This window comes from Hibiscus syriacus, unplaced genomic scaffold (assembly GCF_006381635.1).
Source record: "Hibiscus syriacus cultivar Baekdansim isolate YM2019G1 unplaced genomic scaffold, ASM638163v2 tig00110156_pilon, whole genome shotgun sequence".
Taxonomy (NCBI): Eukaryota; Viridiplantae; Streptophyta; class Magnoliopsida; order Malvales; family Malvaceae; genus Hibiscus; species Hibiscus syriacus.
The window spans coordinates 2250862-2277085 of record NW_024062606.1 but is presented as its reverse complement, the minus strand read 5'-3'; the positions used below and the strand labels follow the sequence as shown (position 1 = coordinate 2277085).

Sequence of the window (26224 nt, the reverse complement as noted above, 5' to 3'; positions counted from 1 at the left end):
TCATCAATTTTCTTTTGATGATCATCATTGATCTTTGAAAGTAAATTTTGCAAATCTAAATTTTTCTTTTCAAACTCTTCTAGTTTGATTTGCAAATTTTTGATTTTACTTTCAAGATCGTTGTTGGTTTTGGATATGAGTTTGTTTTCATTTTTCAATTTTGAAACATCATTTTTATATTTTAAAAACAATTTCTCATAATCCGAAGCCAACCCATTGTACTCCTCAAATAACTCATCATAAGATAAATCATCAAAATCAGATGAGTTAGAGGTTACCTTAGAATCTTCCCCGAATGCCATCAAGCACAAGTTTGCTACTTCTTGTTCCTCTTCATCGGAACCTTATTCATCGCTCCATGTAGCCACATGAGCCTTGTGCTTATTCTTTGATTGACCCTTTTTCTTCAATTGTGGGCAATCATATTTGACATGCCCCGGCTTTTTGCATTCATAGCAAATGATTGGGTCCTTCTCTTTTGGTTCATTTTTGAGGCCTTCGTTTCGTTTGAATTTTCTTCCTTGGTAAGGTCTCATCATTTTTCTGAACCGTTTGGCAAACAATGCCATTTCCTCGTCATCATCATCATTTGAATCACTCTCATCTTTTGTGGATTTGAGAGTAACTCCAATGTTTTTCTTCTTCTCCTTCTCCTTTGGTGTCTCTTCAACTTTATCAAGGTCCACCTCATCTTCAAGCATCATCTCATGAGTGAGGAGTGAACCGATAAGTTCTTCAAGAGTTAAGGACGATAGGTTCTTAGACTCGATGATTGCCGTCTTCTTTGATTGCCATGATTTTGGGAGGGAGTAGACTAACTTCCTCACAAGCTTTTCATTTGAGATGATCTCTCCATATGATTTGAGACCATTGACAATCGTTGAAAATCTATCCGTCATAGCTTTGATGTCTTCATTTGGTTTCATCCTGAAATTTTCATAGCTATGCGTTAGAATACTAATTTTTGATTTCTTTACCTCATCTGTACCTTCATGTGTGACTTGAAGTTTGTCCCATATTTCTTTGGCGGTTGTACACGATGAAACTCTTCCGTATTCATCTGGTCCAAGAGCACAAAAAATAATATGGATGGCTTTGGAGTTGAGCTGAAACATTTTTGTCTCTCATTCACTCCACAACCTTGGATGAGTGAGAGGTTTGATGTATCCTTCTTCTACAGCATTCCATGCTCCCATGTCACTTGCTTGAATGAAGTACATTATTCTATTCTTCCAATAGGCATAGTTAGCTCCATTGAAGAAAGGAGGCTTGTTGACAGGCATCGAATCGAGACCGGAGTCGAAGTTTGAAGTGGAGGCCATTGATGACTTTGTAATCGATGTAACTCTTCCCGGATCGACTCAAGAGGCGATTAAACCTTCAAATGAGTTAGGCTCTAATACCAATTGTTGAGTTAATCGAATGACGAAATTGGCCAAGAGGGGGGTGAATTGGCAATAAAAATTTTGTGGAAGCTTTTGCAGAAAATTGAAAGCAATTGCACAGCGATTTACAGTGGTTCGACTTTCTCAAACAAAGTCTACGTCCACTACCTTAGCTATCCACACTAAGGATTTTCCAACAAATTCACTAATTTGTTCTTTCTTTTGAGGCCAAAGAGATAACCTTACAATTCCCTCAAGAGTATACCCCAACTCTTGAGAACACTCTTTTCTCAAAGAGAAGATTACAAATTTGCAAACTTACAAGAAAACCTCACAAGGTAAGATGTTTGCACAATTCTAGAACAAAGAAAAGAACACTCAAAGATGAATACAATTGAGCACAGAAAGTGTTCTTGAAAGCAAAATGAATATTGAATGAAAATGGGCTTGAAATGCTCAAACTTGAGGTTTGATGCTTTCTCTTTGATTCTCTCTTGATTCTAGTTGCTTGATGTTTCTTGTTGTTGATCAATGGCTTCTAAGCTTGCTTAAATACACCTTGGATCACTTCTGAACGTTGGGGATAATTAGAGAAGATATTATAGCCGTTTTAGTGTGAAAACATTTAATAAAACAGCTTGGACAGTGGAGGGAATCGGTTCCCTCTCATAGGGAATCGGTTCCCTAAGTGTAAAATTCAAATATTTCGACCGTTGAACAAGGGGGGAATCGGTACCCCCTTGGGGGGAATCGGTTCCCTCCGAGCATTCTGGAAATCTCGGAGCCAAACCATTCAGGGGGAATCGGTTCCTCCTATGGGGGGGAATCGGTTCCCTCTGAGTAATCTGGAATTTTTGGCTTTGAATTGGTTCGAAATACTTTATAAAATATTTTGAAATTGTTTTATGATTAAAACTTAATTTTACACTTAAGTAAGGATCAAAAATGATTTTTGAAATATTTGGAGTAATGTTTTGATATTCGAATAGTTATATCGAATATACTTAGAAAATCATTTGGAAAATCTTAAAATCCATTTAACTTAATTTGTTATATCGAAATATTAAAATGTTTCAACAATATCACATGTGCATTTGAATCTATTCACATATATCATGTATGCATGTTTATAACTATTGTACTATAAAAAATCAACATAGGAATTAGACTTATCACAACTCTTATTTCATTGTACTATACTTATAATATGCACTCACATTGGCCTTGCTTTCGTTGATTCAATCCTAACTCTTCGATTGTTCCGGAACAAAATTACCTTTTATATCTACATAAACATAATTTCCAAGATGGTTATCAGAAGCCTAACCCTTGTAATTTGATACTAACAACTTAGACTAATTTAATGAACCAAACTTCAACTTTTCCTTTAGGGGGTATCGATACCCTCCCCATAGGGAATCGGTTCCCCCTGCATAATCTGTAAAAACCTGGAATTTACTGTTCAAACCCAAAAATCATCAACTCTTCACTAAATTTTTCTCATACAAAGTTCCTTTCATACCACCAAACTTAACTACAACCATTTTAACTAACTTCTATCATTTCAACACTTTAGAATCTCTCATACTTCGTTCAAATTCTTAAAGCTAAGAATTATACACAAATTTCAACATGTTCTAAATCCAATTATAACATTCCATATTCCTTAATTAACCTCTTGACAAGTCAAAAATCTTATTCAAACTTCAAAAACTCATTCATATCAAAATTTCATCTAAAAACCCATTTTTCAAATCCATCTCTAAAATACTTATCTTGTTGTTTTAATGCCATTTAAAAGCTTTCCTTTAGCTTATATAACATCCAAACTTCAATTTCCAAACCAAAAAATCAAAGAAACAACCAATGTTCAGATTCTTAACTTAATATGCAGTCCACGTTGAAGAAGAAGAGAGTAATATGATCTTCCAACTCTTCTTCCCTTTTTTTCATATATATCCCATCCAAAACCATTAAAAATATCTTTCCCTAAAATTTACCATTTTACCCTTATTATAATTTCATATTTACTATCATACCCAACACACAAAATTCCCCCATAAATCACTATACTTATCACTTTATTCTAATTCACCAATTTAATTTATAAGTTCTTACAATTTAGTCACTTACCCGATAATTGGGGTGTTACAAATCTCCCCCTTAAGAAAATTCATCCTTAAATTTTTATTGCACGAACAAATGGGGGTACTGATGTCGTATATCCTCTTCACGTTCCCATGTTGCCTCTTCTACCTTGTGATTTCTCCATAGCACTTTGACCAAAGGAATAGTCTTATTCCTTAGTTGTTTCACTTCGTGAGCTAATATTTGAACATGTTCTTCCTCATAAGTCAGGTCATATTGAATCTTAATCTTTTCTGGTGTCACGATATGAGTAGGATCAGATCTATATCTTCGAAGCATTGAAACGAGGAAAACATCATGAATCTTTTCTATTTCAAGTGGCAAGGCTAATTGATATGCCACTGGTCCCACTCTTTTTACGATCTCATAGGGTCCAATGAACCGATGACTCAACTTTCCTTTTCGATCAAACCTCAACACCTTCTTCCATGGAGACAATTTTAAAAACACTTTATCTCCGACGTGAAACTCAATTTCTTTCCTTTTTAGATATGCATATGATTTCTGTCTGTCTGCTGCAGCTTTGAGATTATTCTAAATTATTTGGACCTTTTCTTCTACTTCCTGAATTAGCTCAACACCAAACACTTCTTTATATTTGAGCTCGTACCAGTTCAAAGGCGTACGACACTTCCTTCCATAAAGAGCTTCATAGGGAGCCATTTTAATACTCGACTGATAGTTATTGTTGTAGGCAAATTCGACAAGTGACAAATATCTTTCTCACGATCATTTGAACTCAATTACGCATGCTCTCAACATGTCTTCCAAGATTTGAATAGTCATTTCCGATTGTCTATCAGTTTGAGGGTGAAAGGCCGTACTAAAATTTAGGCGAGTTCCTAATGCTCCATGTAAGGATTTCCAGAATCTCGAAGTAAATCGAGGATCTCGATCAGAAATTATATAAATAGGTACACCATGCAACCGTATAATCTCTCTTATATACAACTCATCATACTTGTCCATAGAGAAATTAGTTCGCACCGGAATAAAATGGGCTGACTTAGTCAATCTGTCTACAATCACCCAGATTGAATCTCTTTTGTTTGGAGTTAAAGGTAACCCCGTTACAAAATCCATCGTTACATTCTCCCATTTCCATTGAGGAATCGTCATTGGTTGCAATAATCCTGACGGAACCTGATGCTCAGCTTTGACTTGCTGACAAGTCAAACATTTGGACACAAATTCCGTAATATTTCTTTTCATTCTTGGCCACCAATAACGACTCTTGAGATCCATATACATTTTGTTTCCTCCCGGGTGCATTGTCAAAGGACTATAGTGAGCTTCCATTAATAAATCATTCTTCAACTCATCATTATCTGGAATTACTAATCTCCCTTGATAGTATAAATTTCCATCAGCTTTTATCTTATAATCATTGAGCTCTCCGTTCTGTACTTGTCGTAACCTTTTTGTACACTTTTCATCTCTAGCTTGTAATTCCTTGACTTTTTCTATCCACGATGGTCGAAGGGATAATTCCGCACATAAAGCATCATCATCATTCCATGATAACCTAGCATCCAGGGATCGTAAGACTACAAACGTCTTCCGACTTAAAGCATCTGCTACTACATTTGCTTTTCCATTATGGAAGTCAATTACTACATCATAGTCTTTTAGAAATTCCACCCATCTTATTTGCCTTAAATTCAACTCCTTCTGAGTCATCAAGTACTTTAAACTCTTGTGATCAGTATATAAGTAGCAACGTTCACCATACAGGTAGTGATGCCAAATCTTAAGAGCGAAGACTACTGCAGCCATCTCCAAATCGTGTGTCGGATAATTCTTCTCATGCGGTTTTAATTGCCTTGAAGCATATGCTACCACTTTACCCTCTTGCATCAACACACATCCCAACCCATTATGGGATGCATCACTATAAACCACAAAGTTCTTGCTAGACTCAGGTTGAACCAATACTGGAGCTTCTGTCAAAATCTTCTTTAACTTTTCAAAACTTTCCTGACATTCCGGATTCCAAGAAAATTTAACCTCTTTCCTCAATAACTTAGTCAAAGGTAAAGATATCATCGAAAAGTTATTAACAAACCTTCGATAGTAACCCGTCAATCCCAGAAAACTTTGAACTTCAATATATTCTTTGGGACCTCCCATTCTAGAATAGCTTGTACTTTTTAAGGATCTACTCGAACTCCTTCCGCCGAGATCACATGTCCGAGAAATATAACTTCATTCAACCAGAACTCACATTTGGATAGTTTAGCATATAACTTCTTATCTTGTATAATCTGCAATATTGTTTTCAAGTGTACACTATGATCTTCTTTTGTTTTGGAATACACCAATATGTCATCGATGAAAACCACTACAAATTGATCCAGATACGGTTGAAATATTCTATTCATTAAATCCATAAAGACGGCCAGTGCATTTGTAACTCCGAAAGGCAACACAATAAATTTATAGTGGCCATACCTCGGTCTAAATGTCGGCTTTGGGATATCTTTATCTTAAATTTTTAATTGATGATAACCCGAACGTAAATCAATTTTTAAGAACACTAAAACTCCCTTTAATTGATCAAATAAATCATCAATTCAGGGAAGTGGATACTTATTCTTGATGGTCACCTTATTAAGTTGTCTATAATCAATGCAAAGATGCATTGATCCATCATTCTTTTTGACGAACAACACTGGAGCTCCCCACGATAAGACACTTGGTCTTATAAATCCTTTATCTAACAACTCCTGTAACTGTATCTTTAACTCTTGCAATTCTTTTGGAGCCATTCTGTATGGAGCCATGGCAATAGGCGCAGTTCCAGGCATTATTTCAATCTGGAATTCTACCTCTCTATCTGGAGGTAACCTTGGCAACTCTGCAGGAAATACATCGGGAAACTCCTTGACTATGGGAATTTCTTCAATTTTTTTCTCCTTGGTTCTAACATCCAGCACATTAGCAATGAACTCTTGACATCCTTGTAGCAGTAACTTCTTTGTCGTCATCACTGATATTAGATTTGCTAATGGATTCCACCATTCACTAAACACCATGACTTCTACCCTTTCCGGACTTCTCAACATTACTCTTTCCAGTCTACAATCGACATTAGCGTAATAATGATATAATCAATCCATTCCCAGTATCACTTCAAATTCGTCGAAGGGTAATTTCATCAAATTGGCAGGGAATTCAATTTCCCGAATCCGTATGGGACATCCTCGACATGCCAAATTCACACGAGCACTATGTCCTAATGGATTTGTCACTATCACTTCATTATTAGTAGCTTCTAGCGGAATGTTCAGTTTCTCACTAACTTGCTACTAATGTATGAATATGTAGACCCCAGATCAATTAATACTATTATATGTTTATCCAACAGTAAAAAGGTACCTGTTATTATCTCTAGATCACCTGGTCTTCATTGGTTTTGAAATTATACACCCGAGCAGTGGAGCGAACTTCCTGCTGAGTAAAGGATTCAGGTTGAGTTCTACCTTTTCCTCTACCTCGTCCCCTCTGGAACATTGAAGCAGATCTCTATGGTGGAACAGACTCTTCAACCCTCAAATGACAGTCTCTCATGAAATGTCTTGTTTCCCCACATCGGAAACAAGCTCCTGTTTTAATTCTGCATATTCCACTATGGTTTCTTCCACAGATCTGACACTGCCCAACTTGACTCTGTTGTGCTCGCCCATCACCAGTCCCCACAGATTGAGTTCGTCTAGCTCTTGCCTGATTTGATCTTCTAGCAGAGGATGCCACTGATTCGGATCTTGTTTGATATCGAACACCAGAATCTCTACCTCTCTTCGGTAGTGCAGAGCTTGATGAAGCTCCAGTTCTTTTGGATGGTTGAGCTATCTGCTCCCCAAACCGTTCACTCTAGGCTCTTTCAGAGCTTTAGCACGGTTTAGTACTTCTTGGAATGAGGACATATTCAATACAATCAATATTTCTTTTAATCTTGGACGCAAACCCTCAACAAACCACTCACAAGCATCTTTCTCTGTGGGCACCAATTCTGCTACAAAACGACTTAACTTATTAAATTCGCACTCATACTCATATACATTGTGGTTCATTTGTTTCAATTTTAAGAATTCATGCTTCATTTATTTAATGAACTGATCTCCTATATACTTATGCTGAAACTCTTCCAGGAACAGAGACCATGTCATTCGATCACTGGTCATCCTCAAAGTAACATTTGTCCACCAAATTCTCGCTTGCCCACAAAGCAAAGAGACCACTCCATCTAGCTTTTCCACATTATAATAGTGGAGTCCTTCTAACATAATTTTTACATCATTAAGTCAAAGATCCGTAGCAACAGGACCTTCCTCAGCTTCACCTTTAAACTCTGGAGCTCCTAACCCCTTCAACTCCTTTGCAACATTCATTCTCGGAGTTGAAGTAGCAGGAGGATGGAAATGAGTCAATACTGCATCTAATATTCTAAAGAACACATCTTGATCAACTACAGGCACTCAAGAAGGTGTTTGTTCTTCACCTTGCCTGGCCAGGGCAGGTGAATTACTACTTTCAGCGGGCCGATCATCTCCCGCTTGACTTCGAGAACTATCATGTCCAGACATCTATTAAGAATAAACATATCATTATATTAGCAAAATAACATACTCATTACCGTACCAGATAAGAAGTTTTCACTATTTTGTTGGCATTTATACATTATAAAACACTCTAGACTACGGTTTATGTCGAGAATCGACTAAACCTTAGCTCTGATGCCATTAAATGTAACACCCTCAACCCGTACCCGACCCGGATACGAGTCAGAGATGTCACATTGAATTTTTAAAATAATTTTCTTACAAAATAACAAAACATTCGAACTCATATTAAGAAAATATGATAATATATTATTGAATTATGTTCGTTATAACCAGTTTAAGAAAATATACATTTTATGAACAGTAAAATACGAATGAACAGTACCAGATTACAAAATGTTAAATTTTGTTCCGGAACAATCTTACGTTTTATATCTACATAAATATAATTTCCAAGATGGTTATCAGAAGCCTAACCCTTGTAATTTGATACTAACAACTTAGACTAATTTAATGAACCAAACTTCAACTTTTCCTTTAGGGGTATCGATACCCTCCCCATAGGGAATCGGTTCCCCCTGCATAATCTGTAAAAACCCAAAATTTACTGTTCAAACCCGAAAATCATAAACTCTTCACTAAATTTTTCTCATACAAAGTTCATTTCATACCACCAAACTTAACTACAACCATTTTAACTAATTTCTATCATTTCAACACTTTAGAATCTCTCATACTTCGTTCAAATTCTTAAAGCTAAGAATCATACACAAATTTCAACCTGTTCTAAATCCAATTTTAACACTCCATATTCCTTAATTAACCTCTTTACAAGTCAAAAATCTTATTCAAACTTCAAAAACTCATTCATATCAAAATTTCATCTAAAAACCCATTTTTCAAATCCATCTCTAAAACACTTATCTTGTTGTTTTAATGCCATATAAAAGCTTTCCTTTAGCTTATATAACATCCAAACTTCCATTTCCAAACCAAAAAATCAAAGAAACAACCAATGTTCAGATTTTTACCTTAATATGCAGTCCACGTTGAAGAAAAAGAGAACAATATGATCTTCCAACTCTTCTTCCCCTTTTTTTTTCATATATATCCCATCCAAAACCATTAAAAATATTTTTCCTAAAATTTACCATTTTACCCTTATTATAATTCCATATTTACTATCATACTCAACACAAAATTCCTCCATAAATCACTAGATTTATCACTTTATTATAATTCACCAATTGAATTTATAAGTTCTTACAATTTAGTCACTTACCTGGTAATTGGGGTGTTACAACTATGGTTGCCTATATTATTATGCGGGAATGAAAATTTTAACACACATGCATGACCCGTTGAGTGGTTCCTATGAATTGAAACGGTTTATTTTTCTTCGGTAATATGTATTTGAATAAAACAATATTTATAGCAATAAAAACATAAATTATTAAGTTTGATATCAGTTAAAATGAAAAAAAAATTATTATCAATACAATATAAATTTAATGGATCACAAAACCTTAAATTAAACCCAAGGAGATTTAGATTTTAGAGTAAATTACATATTTTACCTAAACTATTAGTTTTGATCCGTTTTAGTACTTAAACTTTTAACTTTTCAAAATCATACCTAACGTTTAGTTTTAATTTCATTTTATTATCCCGCCCTTGAAAATTTAGCCTGTGTAGTATCTAAACAATCAGTTTTGGTCCGTTTTAGTACCTAAATTTTTAATTCTTTTCAAAACTTAACGATAAATTTTAAACGAGGTATTAAAATGAAACAAAACTAAAGTTTTTAACGACGGGTACTCAAATAAAAAAAAACTAAATTTTAGATATAATTTTGAAAAAATTGAAAATTTAAATATTAACAGGACTAAAACTGATAAATTAGATACTAAAAGCGTAATTTAACCTAAATTTTAAGAGTGAATTGGAAAGGTCAACCCCGGAAACTGTGGGCAATAGCTCACGTGATTTAGTACTGCACACCAAATTATCTTCCGGGTATTACGGGTTTTTTTCATCAGTCTATGTTCGAAATATACGGTACAAATTCGTGATACTCGTTTTTTATCATAAGATCGTGAAAAATGAAAAAGGAAAAAAGAAATGAGCTAATGCTCTCATTCATCCCCTTTTCGGTGAATTAACGTTCATGTTACACGAATTAAGTGATGTTAATGGTTAAAGAGATGATTGTTATTTTAAATGTCTCGAGTTTAAGTACGATATTCATCTGCAAGGGTATTTGAGCATTCGTTGTCAAATGTTAAAGAGTCTTTCAAGCATAAACTATCTTAATCAATCTAGACTAATAAAAAATAATACCCATGCTATATAAGATTAATTTTGAATATTTAATTAGACAAAAAATAACTTAGACGTTAAATTACATCTCGAAGTCAAATTCAAGTTTTTATTTTCTGGAGTACTCAACGGTTTGATCGTAAGTGACCTTTTATGTACATTACTCATTTTTATATTCTGAATTGTTAATGTGAAGGTTGAATTTAGTTAGCTCCTTGACTCGGGACTTATGACGGGAGAATGAGGGACTCAATGTCCATCAGGGTTCCGTACGGGATGAATTGGAGGCTGTAATGACTAAAGATCCTTGGCATCAGGTCGATCCGAATTCGTCTCCCAGCTCTCTTTCAATTTCTTTATCATCTTCCTCGTCGAGGATTCCCAACGGAAACTTTAACTCAACGTCGCCGATCAACGTCAGATCTAAGGATTGTGGTCCGATGCCTCTCATGTACAGGGTCATATAATACCACATGTTTCGTAAACTGGGCATGACAAGATGTTGGATGGCTGTTGGGAACATATGGGATTTTCAGCCGCAGCTAGTGGGGTTGGTAGGGACGATGCATAATTTTATGTCATGAATGAATTATAAAGTTTTAGAGAACGAATTTAAATCATCGATAGAAAATAGTTAAATTATATGAAAATTAAAAATTTTCAAGAGATGATCGTCCCTCAGTCCTTTAAAGTTGGCACAGGTGTTTTTTTTAAGGGGTAAGTTTTACAGTGAGGAAACAAACAATTAAGGACACATGAGGTATTCTTCTAATTCTACAAATTATCTCGACACAGATGGTTTCCTTTCTTGGAAATAGTTATTTCTGCTACTGTCTAAAAGATTAACAAAGCAGAATCATGCGAGAGGCTAAAAGTTACCAATTTATTGTAATTCATATACCAAGACATGAGGAAAAATATTAGTCCTACTAAACATAGGATTACCAACTTCCTACTTTGTGGAAACAAATAGTCTATTTTCTCGAATGAGATCTATGAACTACATTACCAAATCTCAAGTTTTGGTTTAAATTTTGGGATCATTGAACCTTAGGGTTGCAATGATAGTATACCAGGGGGAGGTAGACAAATTAGAAAATGAAACACACACACACGCACACGAAAAGGGTTAAACGTAAAGCTCAAAACCTGTTTGAAGGCATGGTTCAGGCCCTTCTCTTCTTCTGCAGCTTCTTCCACTTGAGGAAGATTTGGTAAGACAACCCGGCGAAAACCATGAGTACGCAACTCCATTGCTTCGAGGACAGTGGATTGCCACTCAGCAGAGAAGACACCACGATGCTGACGAATTTGCGCGTTGTGGTGATAGTTGTGTTCGCCAAGGAGCCGAATCGACTTATGGTCAAGAAAATGAAATTCTGGCCAACCGCACCGCAGAGGCAATAGAACAATATATCCTGAGCAGCTTCCGGATGCTGCTTGCAGAACTGGACTGCCTTGAAACCACTAGCTTCTGGCCAACCAAACATGTAGATCATGTTGTATATGGTACCCCATAAGTTCATTCCCAACATTATATCCCAAGCACTTGTCTTTGGATACCTAAGCAAATAAAAAAAAAAGAATGAACCAAAGTTCTCCTTTGGAAAAAAAAACAGTAAGAGCTTTTGCTCCTAAATTTAGTTGGAAAACTTATTCAATTGACCAACAAACTATATCAACAAGAATATTTCTTGGATAGTTATGTCAAAATATTGACAGTAAGAAAGGAAAAGATGATCGAAATAGCAATGAATAATAAGTGTCAAACAAAATAGCAAGCACAAAAGCTGAAGTACAAACATACCTAGTATTTATTGAATCCTGAGTGGCGTTAGTAAAGCCATCAAATGCAAGGTTCAAAAAACAGAGCCCATATCCAAGGGGTGCATTAGGATGTGCCAACTTGCTAATTGTTTTTTTGCTAGTCTGGAATAAGATCAAAGCATACATATGAGCAAAGCATATGACTCGGAACTGAGATTTCATGGGGAGACTAAAGACATTTAGTCATCAGTATGCCTAGCGAAGAAGCAAGAGGTAAACTGGAACTAGAAAAATAGTGACATTGTTATTACAGTCCAACAAATAGCACATTTCTCACCTTGATAAGTGCAAACATAGATACCCCTCCAGCCACAAGGAATGTGCAGATATACTCAGGGAAAGAGTATCGAATACCATAGACTAGAGTACCCATCAGCATGACTGCATGAGGGAAAAATATGTTATTAGATCGTTCAAAACCATAATGATACATGGTTCCTTAACCTAATGCAAATTTAAGAATAAATGACACATTCCTTTTAAACTACCAATTCAAAGTTTAATGCTTTGCATGATACCATTAATTTACTACTCAATGAAGAATCATGAGAAAAAAAATAGTTCGGAGAAAATAATGTATATCTTACCTGGAATCATTTTTGAGGATTTTGCCAGCACCTGCAAGACGAACAGCATCAAATGTCAAATGTTAAAAGTTAAAACCAATCTAGCTGTCCGAGAAATCAACAGCAACCATAATACCAAGGACTAGAGCCTCATCACTAACCAGTAAAAATTTGGATTCAACTATGGTCCTAGCACTAAAATAGCGAGTGTCCATAGTTTAACTTTGTACACGATAAAAACATTTTGCCAACTACGAGAACTAGACTAGCAAAGTCTTATATGATTAACTAAGAATTGGTTTACTCAATGTGGATTAGGATTGCAGATCAATAACTAGACGGGCACAAAAACATGAGAGATAAAACTAGAAAACATCTAAAAGGTATGGAGAATCTAAGACCATGCCTGAGCAGGGTAACTAATGTATTTCAGTGCTTCAATTCCCATGGCTGGACCAATTGTGTTTGTGATTCCAGCGCTCCAATAAGTCCACCATGGTGCACCACCACTGCTGCCACTGGACCAAAGCTTGATCACTGCATATGAGGCACCGGCCAATGGTATAGGAAGAGTAAACTTTATCAAAATACAATAGTATGGTAAAAGGGACGGCGAAACTCACTTATGTATGACCAAACTAAGCAGACCACATTTTGTGCCAAGTTAAGGAACGCAAGATGCTCAAACCTCTCCCCATCAGGGCCAAATCGCTTGGTGGATCTAGAAAGAAAAGAAATAAACAATGTGATTATGAAACAATAAAATAACATACAATATGCTCACACTTCGATATTCGTTCAAATGAAATGTTCAGAATCACAACAAATAGCCAGCAGAAAAAATTGCGAAATGAACCGGTGCCATTAAAAGGAGTAGGTTCAATTACAATAAAGTGGACGGAATCACCGCAAGTTATTCTAATTCAACCTAAAGAATGGTCATTTTACTCGAGTGATTTTAAAACTAACTTCTAAAGTAAAATATTCACTAAGATCCATTTTTCCTTTTCCACCTTTGGATCTAAATCCACTTCCAAATTAACTAAGAAATTCGAATGATCTGTCGCGTATTAAAAAAATGCAAACCTCGGAAATTATCAACAGCAGTTAATAGGAAAAGTCCAGAAGAATCAAATAGAACAAGAGAGAACAATTTGATATAAAAAGAAAAATGAATATAAAATTTTAAAAAAAAACATACAGAGTTTCCTGAAGAACGCCTTGGTAAATATAGGCAGACCAAATCCCGGCCACGCAAAACGCCAACACTAAAGCTCGCCGTAGTCCGACGCCGGTCGCTTCCATTAAGACGCCGTTAAATAACTGTTTCTTCCTTCTTCTTCTTCTTCTTCTGATTTTATCTGATAATCAAGTTAACGAAAAAAAGAATCGATGAAGAAGGAAACAAAGAGAGATCTTGTAACGACCAACCTGTCTATCATAGGGAAGTAGCGCCAAGCTACGTGGTACTCCACGTGTCTTCATTTTATTGGACTGCTGACTTCATGACTCTTCTTTGATTGGTTGTTTATTGAAACGCAACTCGGGCGTTTGCCGCATCTCCATCAACCGTCTCTTCGACTTATAACTTAAGCCCACTAATAGTACCAATAAAAAGCCATTGACTTTTGGTTCATTAATAAAAGGCTTAATGAAAAAAAAGTGCCTAAATTATATTTAGGGTAAACTATAATGGTCACTAAACTTTTAGGGTGCTTACGTTTTGGTCACCTAACTTTTAAATCTTGTAACACAGTCACCAAACTTTTAGTTTATTTTGGTTTCTAATGTTACCTTCTGTTAGTTTTATCGACGTGGCACGTTACTATTATTCTTAGCTTAATAAAATAATCTTTTTAATCCATTTTAGCTTAAAAAAATTTGCTAATCCAAAATTGACTGAAAACCCTAAAAATTAAATTTCCCTTACTCTTATTCTTTTTTTTTATCAACAACTGAAGGTAGCAATAGGGGCACCAGTTGCAATCCCAACATATTTTTTTGGAATGTCAACTACCTTATTCACAACTTGGATGAATAATAATACATGAAAGAGGTTCCTTGGGCGTGTTAGCCATGGGCGCGTATTTAGAAGAAATTACAATTTTTTTTATTTGATATGGCCCCCATCCCCATTGAATCCACGTTCACTTACTGTTATCGTTGATTTGTTAAGAAGGATGAGAGCCATGGAGAGGGGAAGAAGATTTGAATGAGTGACTTGGGTGGTTCTTTTGAGGGTTTTGTTGTACATGCTTTAAATAATCATGAAGTCGGTTAAGTTAATGATCTCACAACAAAACATTCGTAATAAGTTAAGTTATATATTAGTACTATAGTGAAACACAAGCCAAATAAATATGTTATAACCATAAAGTTTCAAACAATGAATTTGCATATCGAAACATTTATAAGGATGTCCTCTTTTTTGAGTAAAGAGATGGATGCAAAGGAGTTGATTATTGAAGGGAAAAAATTAAGCAACATTCCTACTTCCATCAATGGCATATTTGATTCCCTTTTCCACATATCTTGTCATATTTTTCGCTTACACAAGAATCACCCGATTCTCAAATACTTAAACAACAAATTGAGATTTGTGAAACACATGCCATTGAATGAAAATTAAGGTATTGTACAACATCTTTTGAAGCTTTTATTGAATCAAATATTTCTTTTCTTGGAGATGACATTCAATTGTTAACTCCTGTTATGGATAAAATAACACTAAACCTAAATTTTATCATTGACGAGGATATTAAACTAGAGGCGAAATCAGATGTGGTGTGTTGTTTACCTATGTCATTATGTTGATCAAACATACGTCTACAAAGTTTAATTGGTAGGAGAGGATCGAACAAAAACAACAAACTAGTTGTTTGTGATCATAATACATCAATTTGGAACCCCAAGCATTTGGCTTTTCATTTTCTAAAAGTCAAGCCAGATTCTATGCCCATCTATCATTTTTTAGTAAAAGATATTTTTGTTATGATCATCTCGACCTCTCTTGTTGCTTTATATTTTTTTAGTAGAAAGAAGAGTCACAAAATACAATACAAAGCAACAAGAGAGGTCGAGATGAACATTATTAATCAAGTTGACGAGTGAACTCAAATAAGAATATCTTTTACTAGAAAATAACATATAGACACACTATCTAACTTAACTTTTATAACACGAAAAGTTAAGTACTTGGAAGTTCCAAGTTGATGTATTATGATGTCAAACAGCTAGTAATGTTGTCTTTGTCCCATCCTCTCCTATCAATAGAACTTTGTAAACTCTCATTTGATCAATATAATGGCATAGGTAAACAAGGTAGACATAATCCAGCTTATGACATACCACATCTGATTTCACCTTTATCTTAAAGCTTTGCCAATGATAAAATTTGGATTTGGTAGTATTTTATCCATAACATGAGTTGACAACTTAACGTCTTCTCCAAATAAAGAAATATTTGTATTGATAAAAGCTCCAGAAGATGTAGTCAATACCTTATTTCTCCTTCAACAATATGCGTTTCACAAACCTCGATTTGTTGTTTAAGTATTTGGGAATCAGATGATTCTTGTCTGAGTGAAAAATATGGCAAGATCCGTGGAAAAAGGAAACAAATCCGCCATTGATGGGGGTAGAAATGCTGCTTTGTTGCCTTTCAAACAGTCAGCTCCTTTGCATCCGTCTTGTTACCTCTACAAAGATGTGCATTGAAAGTAAAGATACAAAGGATATGAAACTCCACTAGAAAAGCTGGAAGAATGATGCAACTGAAATTTAGTTAGATAGGATGTAGTTTAACTGTGTGGTAGCCCTATATTTATACCGGAATGCAAATCCTTTGCTCCCCACACCATGTTTCTCTTGTGATTTCATGTTTTAATTTTTATATTGAATCAATTATTATTTAAATTAAATATTTAATTATATATGTAATAAGAAATTTCATTATTCACCGATGTCATTCCCACTTTACAATATTATTTATATGTCATAAAATAATTAACTAGGCTATTTAAGTAGGTTTTTGGTACATGTAGTAAGGGTTTTCACAGTCGGTTAACTGTTAAAACGTTTATTAAGTTTTGTTAATCATAATCTAACCATCAAAAAACGGTTAATCACTAACGGTTAACCTTTATTAACGGTTCGATTGTAGAGTAACCTATGGTTAACCTACTACAATTTTTTTCAAACATAACCTAACTTAAAATTTTCATAAAATTTATGATAATGGAAACATATATATTGGTAAAAATCTTATTTATTTATAAATGCATTTTATTTTATAAATATATGTATTATGAGGTATATTCATTTTTTACGGTTTAAAATCTTGTGTATATTTATATTTTGTAATTTAAAATCGTGTATTTATTCCATCTATGTCTGATTTAATGTGATCCTATATAAGATAAACATGGTAACCAAAAAATAGGAGGAGTCATTTTGATTTTATTTTGAATTCTATTCTCTAAAAAAATATAATTAATTAATTATAGTTTATTAACGTTTAACCATCGGTTAACCATTTATTAAAATTCATTAATTGTAAAAGTAACCGTTAGTCGATATTTTTAACGGTTCGGTTAACCGAAACCGTTTAATCTTAATGGTTCGATTAATTAACATATAAAATGTAACGGTTACATCGGTTAATTGTTACGATTAACAGTAACAGATTAATTTAAACACCCCTAACATGTAGGTTAATAGTTACAATTAACGGTAGCGGATTAATTTGAACACCCCTAACATGTAGGGCTCTTATTAATTCAGATTTAGAAACTAGGATAATTTCTCGCAACCATAAGTAAAGTATTTTCTTTTAAAGTAAAATAGTTTTGGTTTTTCTTTAATATGTGTCTCTATCGATCACATGTAACATTGATTATGTCGCATGCATATCCAGGTTCCTGGAATTATTAATCTGTTCTCTATCAGTCACATGCAACATTGATTATGTCACATATATCTCCATATTCATGGAATTAGTAATACAACTTAATTTACTATTCCCAACTCTTACTAAATTTCAGTTGCATCTTTCTCCCAACTTTTTCTTACGGAGTTTCATATCCTTTCGATCTTTGTAGTTCGTAGTTGCTTCGAGATATACTACTGCTCCACCCGAAGAGATATATCAGAGATTCGCCAAGGTTTTCTGGCGTTGGAGTGCTTGAGAATACCGATATTTTGCATATCTCTTCCGGTATAGCAGCAGCATGTCTCCAAGGTATATTAGCTTGTAGAAGTGTTGTTAAAGGTTCCCTCGTCAACTTGATTATGGTCGCCTCGGCCTCTCTTGTTTACCCAGTTTCAAAACAAAGGACCTAAAAAGAAATTGAACCAAAAAATTGGGGCCTTAATTTGTCTAGTTTTAAAAGTGGGACCTATAAAACGATCACACCAAAAAAAAAATTGAAGAACAGTGCCCAAAAGTTAACTTAATAGTTCCACTTGTATTTACACAAATCATCATCAAGAAGTCTCCAAATGCAAGTTTCAAAGTTTGATTTATCGACTTATGGTTTATTTATGCTTTGAGTACTTGATGAAAGTGCTGCCCAATGAGCAGCATTCATTTTCACAACACAAACAACTAACAAAGCCAAAATAGTTTTAAACACATTTTTAGTGTTCAATGTTATTTAGACAGGCCACTGGGACTATTTTTGACGTTCCATAGAAACCAAACCTCGAGCCATCCATCAGCACTATCGCGTACTCTCCTATTGTCTTCACGCTTTGTTCTTACAATGGAGTCCGACATGAAATATTAGTCAGCGGTCCAACTCTGCTCAACGACCTCGCGCACTCTCCTATTATATTCGCGCTTGTTCTCACTAAACATTCGAGCAGCTTCGGAATTTGCAGGGGAGTTTGGATTTGGATCGCAAAGCAATGACTACATACACAAAAATATGAGCGGCTTGAAACAGGTCTATGAGAGAGATGACCATAAGTGGCATACATGTTAAATGCATGAGTACTGCAGTTTTATAACAACCTATCAGGATTAGAACCAAGGATTCTTAATTTAGAGGTATCGACGTGTTCACAAGAAAAGTTACCTCATTTCCCCCCAATTGTTTATCCCGAAGTGCAATCTCTATATGTTCTATGTGTGTATTACATACAACCGGAGGTCAATGCTAAGCAATATCGTAAATGATGCATGCAAAGTATTAACAGTCAATGGTAAGTAATATCATAAATGATGCATGCAAAGTATTAAAGGTCTGGATCCTTCACATGAATGATGAGTACCAGTAGCTGGTTGTCCTTGGAGCTTTGCAAGGGTAACTGATGTTTTCACTTCCACATCTTTCATACGGAAGTTTACAATATTAGGCAGGTTGTTTCAAAGCATATACCATGACAGAGGGAATTGGAATTAATAATATTTTATTCCGTGGCCCTTAGACAGCCACAGATGAAAGTATGAAGAAATTGAATCGTACCTGAATGGATGTCAGTATTGCAGCTACATCATAAATTGGACTCCATTGATTTTGTAGAATGTCCAAACAGATGCTTCCATCAGCATATACTGACAAATTAGCAAGATACAATACGGATCAGATCAAGAAGGGCTAAATCTGTTGATTACCAAAATATACTAGAGCACAGAGAGAAATCTTATATCACAATAACAAATAAATTATAATATAGTTATCAAATGATGAGAACCAGAAACTGAAGTCGAACATGTAAATTAGCCAATTAACATCATCTTCGAAGCTTTGGTTGTGTGGATGGCCAGGTGTTTATGACACAAACAACTAGCAAATGATGGTCTTGTGTTTCCTAAACATTCATTACCTCATGTTTGGAGATTCATAAACAAATATGTAATCCTCCTTGAGCACCCACTTTCATAGTAGGGGTCTACTCATTCAGAAATCACAAGTATCAAGCTCTTTCTGAGTATTAATAAAATTTAAAGGCGTGATGAGTGACATAAGCACAACCGCTATAGTTGCATCCTACGTAGTACATCTAAAATGCAAGAAAGGATAAATTTATCTTGCACAGATGTGTAAAAAGTTGAAGCTTGTAATAAAAAGCTTAAAAAAGCTGCATGGCATGCAACAATAAATGAAAATGTGGATCCAGAAAAAAAGCAGAGGATTTGTCTAGAGGCTTACTATTTGGATGGAACATTTGAGATACAAAACGAACTGTTGGTGGCTTGTTTGGATAATCCTCCATAAACTGAAGAGTCAGCTTAAACGTACCTAAAAGACTCAAAATTTTCAAACAGATATTATTAATTTATAGTTGTTAGCAATTAACCTACATTAAATTGGGAAAAAATATCCAAAGTTATAGCTTATATAATCCTAAAATTCTACTATTCAAACTAAAATCCACATCAGAAATAAGCATGATGATTTTCCATCCAAAATGTAGAGGTCTTATGTCCGTCTTCTGAAGAACATCCTTAACAAAATCATAGGCTCATTGAATTTAAAGATTTCCTAAGCCTCTAATCCATGTAAAGATTGTTCCACTTCTGCTTCACTTATTCACATGAAAAATAAGTCTACAGGGCAATTAAAAATGTCACTCCCCATTGAACAAATCCAACCTTCAGCCTTTTGCATTAAATACCAGCTCAAATAATTCACAGAATCTCTAAGTATATCTTTGGGCCAAAACATAACAAATTCATCATTCATAAAGCCATTCAGAGGAAGCATTTAACCAATTTATATGGGAAACTGATAACATCATTATGGGACAATAGAATTATAGAGGAATTGTCTCCGATTAGATAGATTAACATAGAAATCTTTTAAAGAGACAACCAAACAAGCCCGCCAAAGAACCATAGACAAACTGATACTTCAAACCAAAATATGCACAGGAATACATTACCTCCATCCCATGGGGTGTCATCAGGCCTGCAAATTCATCAAAGTATAGACATTAGGACATGCTATTGAATCTTAATCTAAAAGATAAAGATACTTCATTCTTATTTTATCATATACCCAAATATAACAGCATTCCAGAGCATAATGTTGTTATCTTGAGGAGCGCCACTAATTCCAGCAGGAGGATCTTGTTGCAACCTCTTAAAATCCCTCATCAGTCTCTTCCTTGCAGGAGTCGACATCCTGCAGATTTAAGGGAAGCCAATCCAAAATCAATACAAAGATGCAAAAAGTGAATTATAAAAGCCAACTCAAGCAGAAAGAAAAAGGACTAAAATCAGACTTCTACAAGTAAACCAAGTTTTGAACATCAGTTCTGTAACTTTATATGCAGATTGACATTCAAACCTCAATATTTACTTTGAGCAGCAAGCATATACCCACTAAATCAAAATCTACACAGCAAGAAGCAATTCATTCCAATCCCATAGACTCTAGTTATTTAGTTTACATCCCATGGCTCTAATTAAACATTTACAACTTAGAATCTCAATCGCTAATAGCTGCGAAACATCGATTTTCATACTATTGATATAGAAAAAGAAGGAGAATTGCTTAAAGATGAAGCAATTGAAAGAAAATGACAAAAGACGACAGAAAACACACTTTTTCTTTTAAATTCTGTTCAGGACAATGATTCAGCAAATCACAACCATTAAACATGAAACTAAGATTATAATTCAATAATTTCTAGAATTATTAGAACAAATTAACACCCAGCAAAAAGAGCCGAAAAATCTACCGATTGAAAGTTAAAAAAATAGGTAAAAAAATATTTGATAATTTTTATAATTTATTAAAAAATAATAAAATTATAACGTCTTTTTTACTCGACGTATATTAGAATGTTACACGTGAGATTTTCCCGTAATTTAACCCATGATGTCGGCTGTAAAATTTTAGTCTTATCAACAAAGCATGTGGACACCAGCCGTCAAAAATAAATATGATTTTTTTTATTTAATTTGATTTGAAGAAATTAAATTTTAATTAAATTAGAAAATGAAACTCAAATAATAATTTGATTATTTAAATTTTTAATAATTAGTAGATTAATTTTTAATAAAGTATCTCAATTATGTATTATATATGTATATATATATTATAGAAATAGTTTAAATGTAAATAAAATAGTATCATAATATTATAAATATTTATAATGATATTTAAACAAAAATTTGAACAAATTCACTCGAATCAAATTTATAAACTCGTTTAAATTCGAAAAAATTCAAATAAAATTCGTCAACTTGAATAACTCAATTTTTTTCCTCAACTTAGTTCGATCAAACAATCACCCCTTAACAATAATAAACTAATTGTTCTTAAACCATAAATATATCTGAATATATAAATTAGTATTATAATAATTATCTCTCTATATAAATATATTATTATTTCTATTTGGATGAAAGACTTTTCATAATAAATTCAATTTTATCATTAAAAATCTTGTTTTAGTTTATATTTAGAAGAATAGTTTTATAAAATCGAATGAGATCGAAGTTCATCAAATTTGATTAATTTAAATAGTCATAATTTAAATACATACTAAATTTGTTGACATCATATCTAAAATTTAAATTTTACATGTGAAAATCCTTTTTATTTAAATATTTTTAAAGTTTGTAATATAAATTAAATGATTTGAATGATTAAAGAATTATTATTATCATTTAAAGTCTTGAATTTAAACATTATATATATATGTGTAAATATAAACATTTATTATCAAATAATTTAAAATTTTAAAACAGACGTTATATCAACCAAAATTTATCAAAAAAAAGAGAAAACAAAACTTAGGCAATATTATTCTTATGTCTAGGTATAACTATTAGATCTGAAACGGCGTCGTTTAGTAGTGACAAACAAGGTGGAAAACAAAATAGTCCCCAACATCAGCCAAGCTAAACCGCCGTCATCTTCCTCTCTCCCCCAATTTCTCTCCCTTTTCAACCAAAAAAACAAACCAAACTCTCTTTGGTAATCGAATCTCCGCCATGGCGATGCAAACTGGAGTCGGATTTTCGAAGATTTTGATCCTAGCCGGCGCAGGTACTGTTCGAATTGACTATCTTACTGCGATGCTCGTCTTGGTGGTTGTTAAATTTCAATTTTTACTTTTGTCATTTCTTAATCTTTTTATTTTCAGGTTACACTGGTACGATTCTTTTCAAGAATGGTAAATTATCGGAATTATTAGGTGAATTGCAGGTTCGTTTTAACCGTTTTGCATTTATTTCAATTAGTTAGTTTCTCCTTGCAATCTCATTGAACTATTGATCCTTTTTTTTATCGCTAACGTAGAGCATTTTAACAATTTTCTTTTCTTTTTTTTTTGTAATCCGGTAGTCACTGGTGAAGGGACTGGATAAATCTGGAGACCAATCAGATGATTCAGAGGCCCTTCTGGCTCAGGTATATGATTAAATAGAGCTTAAATTTGAAACCTTTTGGTTGTAATTTTGATTTTTTTTCTTGTTGTATTAATTAATCTGTAGGTGCGTCGCTTATCAATGGAGATGAGGCAATTAGCCTCGGCACGGCAGATAACTGTTCTAAATGGGGATTCCGGCGGTATTTTTAATTTTATTTGATTAATTAGTATTTTTTTAAGCTTTAGAAGTAGAAAAAGTGTGAAGCCGGTTTATATTTACATTATCTAGATAAATGAAGGAGTTTCTAAGTGAATTTGCTTAGTTGTTTGAATTTTTCCTAATTTGGCAGTTAACTTAGCCTCTATGGTAGTCCCAGCTGCTACGTTGGGAGCATTGGGTTATGGTTACATGTGGTGGAAGGTATTCTGATTAGAGATAGATTGGCATTTTTTCCCATGAATTCTTAATATATTTCTTTTCTTTTTTAGTTCTGTATGGAGTTAATTATCTTTTGTCTAATTGCAAGGGCATTTCGTTCTGTGATCTATTTTGGGTAACAAAACGCAATATGGCTTTGGCTGTGGAGAACTTAACAAAACATCTGGATTCTGTGTCAGATGCTCTCTCTGTATGTCTCTTGTTACAGTTTTCTTAGCATTTCGTTTTCATTGAGCATGTTCTGTGAACCAAATGTTTTCCATAATCAATATCATGTTCATCTCCAATATGATCCAACCTAGTTGGTTTTTAAATTCATTGGTTGTAATAAATGGCACACTAAGAAATAAAGATCCTACTTTTCATTAGTTTGCAAATATTATTTGGTCAGGCTGCAAAGAAGCATTTGACCCAACGGATTCAGAATCTGGATGATAAAATGGAAACACAGAAGGAAATCTCAAAGAACATTCAAGAAAGTGTAAGTGACATGTTATCCTTTTCTTTCACCTGATCTTTGTAGGGAGTAAATATCATATGCAACAAGACCTCATTGAATAAGACCCACTTCGCAGCTTGTTTTAAGAAAAGAGTGAATGGAGTATGTCACACATGATTGTTTCAAATGCTTCTTGGTTCTCATTGTGGAGATGAATCTGCAATGATTTCAATAATAATAATAATAACGTGGGTTTGGAACATTTGAACTGGATGTTAGAATATCAACCATATTGTGCGTTTATTTGCTCTTTGCTTTTGGGCTTGTGGTTAATATGCTTAGTTTTGTTTTGGGGGGGGGGGGGTACAGATCAAATTGGATAGATCAAAAGAAATAATAGTTTACTGCTCTAATGTTGTTCATATACATAAACAGGTAGAAGAGGCCCGTATGAATCTTTCCAACATTGAATATGATTTGGATGCACTGCAGAGAATGATTTCTGGTCTGGTGAGAAATCTTTTTTCTCTTCTCTAATAAATTTTGCCGTTATGTTATTGAGAAGCTGTTGTTATATGGCACAACAGTGGTTGTGTCTCTTCTTTTGTTCTTTCATTTGCCTCACATCAAGAGATATTAAACTTACTAGTGAAACATGGTTCTCCAGATAGATAAAGGAGCATTGCTGATTCTTTTCCGTTTCTTTATCTTGTTCCTGGAGGTCATAGCGTATAGATATACATGTACCTTGGTTGTTTTGCTTTTCCACCTTTGCTCACTTTCGGTGGTTGTGTCTCTTCTTTTGTTCTTTTGTACTTCCCCATGTCAAGAGATATTAAACTTACTAATGAAACGTGGTTCTCCAGAAACATAAAGGAGCATTGCTGATTCTTTTCCGTTTCTTTATCTTGTTCCTGGAGGTCATAAGATATATATACACATATATCTGATCTGTTTTGCTTTTCCACCTTTGCTCACTTGCAGGATGGAAAAATAGGTTCATTGGAATATAAGCAGGTAACTATATATTTTTTTACCTTTTCTTCTACTTTGCTCTATGTAATTTGCATGTGTTTCTGGGCGCGAAATTGCATTGTTTGACTGATCCTCATCGCTCTCTTACCCTGTGATCATTGAAGTAAGGACTGGTTGTGGCACTGATGAAAAGAATATGATATTTAGTTTCTTGCACATCTAAGAGTGAATTTTGTTTTTGGCTGTGCAGTTTCTTTATTGATTTTATTCAACAGAATTACACACTTTTCTTCTGTGGCAGGACCTTGCCAATGCTGGTGTTTGGTACCTTTGTAACATGGTTGGTGGCAAAAAAGCAAAGATGCCCAAAGCCTTGCAGGTTGGTACCAGTCTGAAGATGACCTTTTAGTTTGTTTGCACCTTTTGAGTTTGCAGTATGATTATATTTTCATTCCATCACATTTTTATATGATCCCCGTTTCTGCACTAAAATATAACCTAGGTCGGTCCGTCTTGTCAATGTTGTATGACTATAATCTTAGTTTCTGATTTGACATTTTCTTGCAGGAGCAACTTAAACTTTCTGGGAAATCTCGTTCTTTACTCACACATTCAGGAACTCCCACTACAAAGGTATCTTTATGTGTTCATAGATAAAGTTTTAATTTCTTGTGCTCTCTCAGACTACACATTCACATCCTTGTTGTACATAAACCTGTTGTGGTTGAATGGAGTGTGCATTTACCAGGTATCAATATTAGTTTGAATGTGATAGCTTAATCTGTCATAGATCAACTTCACCTCTACTGCCAAAATTTAGATTCGCAAACTATTCCGGGTTATGTAATCACTAGCTGGAATATTAACTGATAACTACCATGTCTAAATTTTGACATGCATATCGTTGTCTATAAAAGTCTTACCTGGTTTGTTTCAGGGCCTGAAAGACTTTGCAGATATCTTTTCCGAGAGTCCAAAAGGTTCAGGCCGAGATGCTATTGTGCAAGATGGTATCGGTAATTTAGAAGAAGAGCCAAGAAGCCTGAAGAGGATCGATTCATAAGCGTCACCCAAGTTTCAACTTTTAACGTAGTGTACTATGTAGAAAACTGTTGTGGATTGCAATTTCATTATTGGTTTTGGGGCAGGCCATTATTTTTGCTTTATTTTCTGGGGTTAATTTCTTAAAATTGTTATGCTAGAGAGCAAAAAGAAAAGTAATATTACGGTACACATAT

General features: G+C 34.3%; 3 protein-coding genes and 1 long non-coding RNA gene across 5 annotated transcripts; 2 read left to right on the top strand and 2 right to left on the bottom strand.

Annotated features, from left to right (window-relative positions):
* Positions 1-728: 728 nt before the first annotated feature.
* On the top strand, positions 729-21134 carry LOC120216020. Its single transcript, XR_005525016.1, has 3 exons — positions 729-741; positions 17625-17628; positions 21010-21134. It is a non-coding gene; the product is annotated as an uncharacterized LOC120216020 (long non-coding RNA).
* On the bottom strand, positions 11339-14236 carry LOC120216012 (UDP-galactose/UDP-glucose transporter 3-like). Its single transcript, XM_039213533.1, has 7 exons — positions 14009-14236; positions 13431-13528; positions 13214-13344; positions 12829-12859; positions 12519-12622; positions 12222-12343; positions 11339-11977 (listed from the first exon to the last, which is right to left on the bottom strand). The coding sequence occupies exons 1-7, from the start codon at positions 14110-14112 to the stop codon at positions 11581-11583; spliced, it is 987 nt and encodes a 328-aa protein (XP_039069464.1). The 5' UTR covers positions 14113-14236; the 3' UTR covers positions 11339-11580.
* LOC120216015 (ubiquitin-conjugating enzyme E2 2-like) lies at positions 18247-21505 on the bottom strand. 2 transcript variants are annotated; one of them, XM_039213535.1, is made up of 6 exons: positions 21092-21279; positions 20811-20939; positions 20695-20720; positions 19962-20051; positions 19275-19363; positions 18247-18718 (listed from the first exon to the last, which is right to left on the bottom strand). In XM_039213535.1, exons 2-6 carry the CDS (start codon positions 20933-20935, stop codon positions 18590-18592), a joined length of 459 nt encoding a protein of 152 aa, XP_039069466.1. In that variant the 5' UTR covers positions 20936-20939; positions 21092-21279; the 3' UTR covers positions 18247-18589. The 2 variants fall into 2 exon arrangements, with proteins under 2 accessions (XP_039069466.1, XP_039069467.1); XM_039213536.1 differs by lacking the exon at positions 19962-20051 and having other exon boundaries at positions 20811-20941; positions 21127-21505.
* A 1148-nt stretch (positions 21506-22653) lies between these two features.
* LOC120216013 lies at positions 22654-26151 on the top strand. Its single transcript, XM_039213534.1, has 12 exons — positions 22654-22811; positions 22909-22970; positions 23109-23174; positions 23258-23333; positions 23484-23554; positions 23661-23762; positions 23964-24053; positions 24447-24521; positions 24996-25028; positions 25288-25365; positions 25554-25619; positions 25924-26151. Exons 1-12 carry the CDS (start codon positions 22757-22759, stop codon positions 26047-26049), a joined length of 900 nt encoding a protein of 299 aa, XP_039069465.1. The 5' UTR covers positions 22654-22756; the 3' UTR covers positions 26050-26151.
* The last annotated feature ends 73 nt before the right edge of the window (positions 26152-26224 follow it).

Bases quoted from the DNA above. Each gene is read 5' to 3' on its own strand.
- LOC120216013 (XM_039213534.1), top strand. From the start codon at position 22,757: ATGGCGATGCAAACTGGAGTCGGATTTTCGAAGATTTTGATCCTAGCC. The intron at 22,812-22,908 runs GTACTGTTCGAA...TTTTATTTTCAG, and splicing joins TTTGATCCTAGCCGGCGCAG to GTTACACTGGTACGATTCTT. The intron at 22,971-23,108 runs GTTCGTTTTAAC...GTAATCCGGTAG, and splicing joins AATTATTAGGTGAATTGCAG to TCACTGGTGAAGGGACTGGA.
- LOC120216012 (XM_039213533.1), bottom strand. From the start codon at position 14,112: ATGGAAGCGACCGGCGTCGGACTACGGCGAGCTTTAGTGTTGGCGTTT. The intron at 12,623-12,828 runs GTAAGATATACA...TCCCTCATGCAG, and splicing joins ATCCTCAAAAATGATTCCAG to TCATGCTGATGGGTACTCTA. The intron at 11,978-12,221 runs GTATGTTTGTAC...TTATTTGCTTAG, and splicing joins CAGGATTCAATAAATACTAG to GTATCCAAAGACAAGTGCTT.
- LOC120216015 (XM_039213535.1), bottom strand. From the start codon at position 20,935: ATGTCGACTCCTGCAAGGAAGAGACTGATGAGGGATTTTAAGAGGTTG. The intron at 20,721-20,810 runs GTATATGATAAA...ATGAATTTGCAG, and splicing joins TGGAATGCTGTTATATTTGG to GCCTGATGACACCCCATGGG. The intron at 20,052-20,694 runs GTAATGTATTCC...TGAGTCTTTTAG, and splicing joins TGACACCCCATGGGATGGAG to GTACGTTTAAGCTGACTCTT.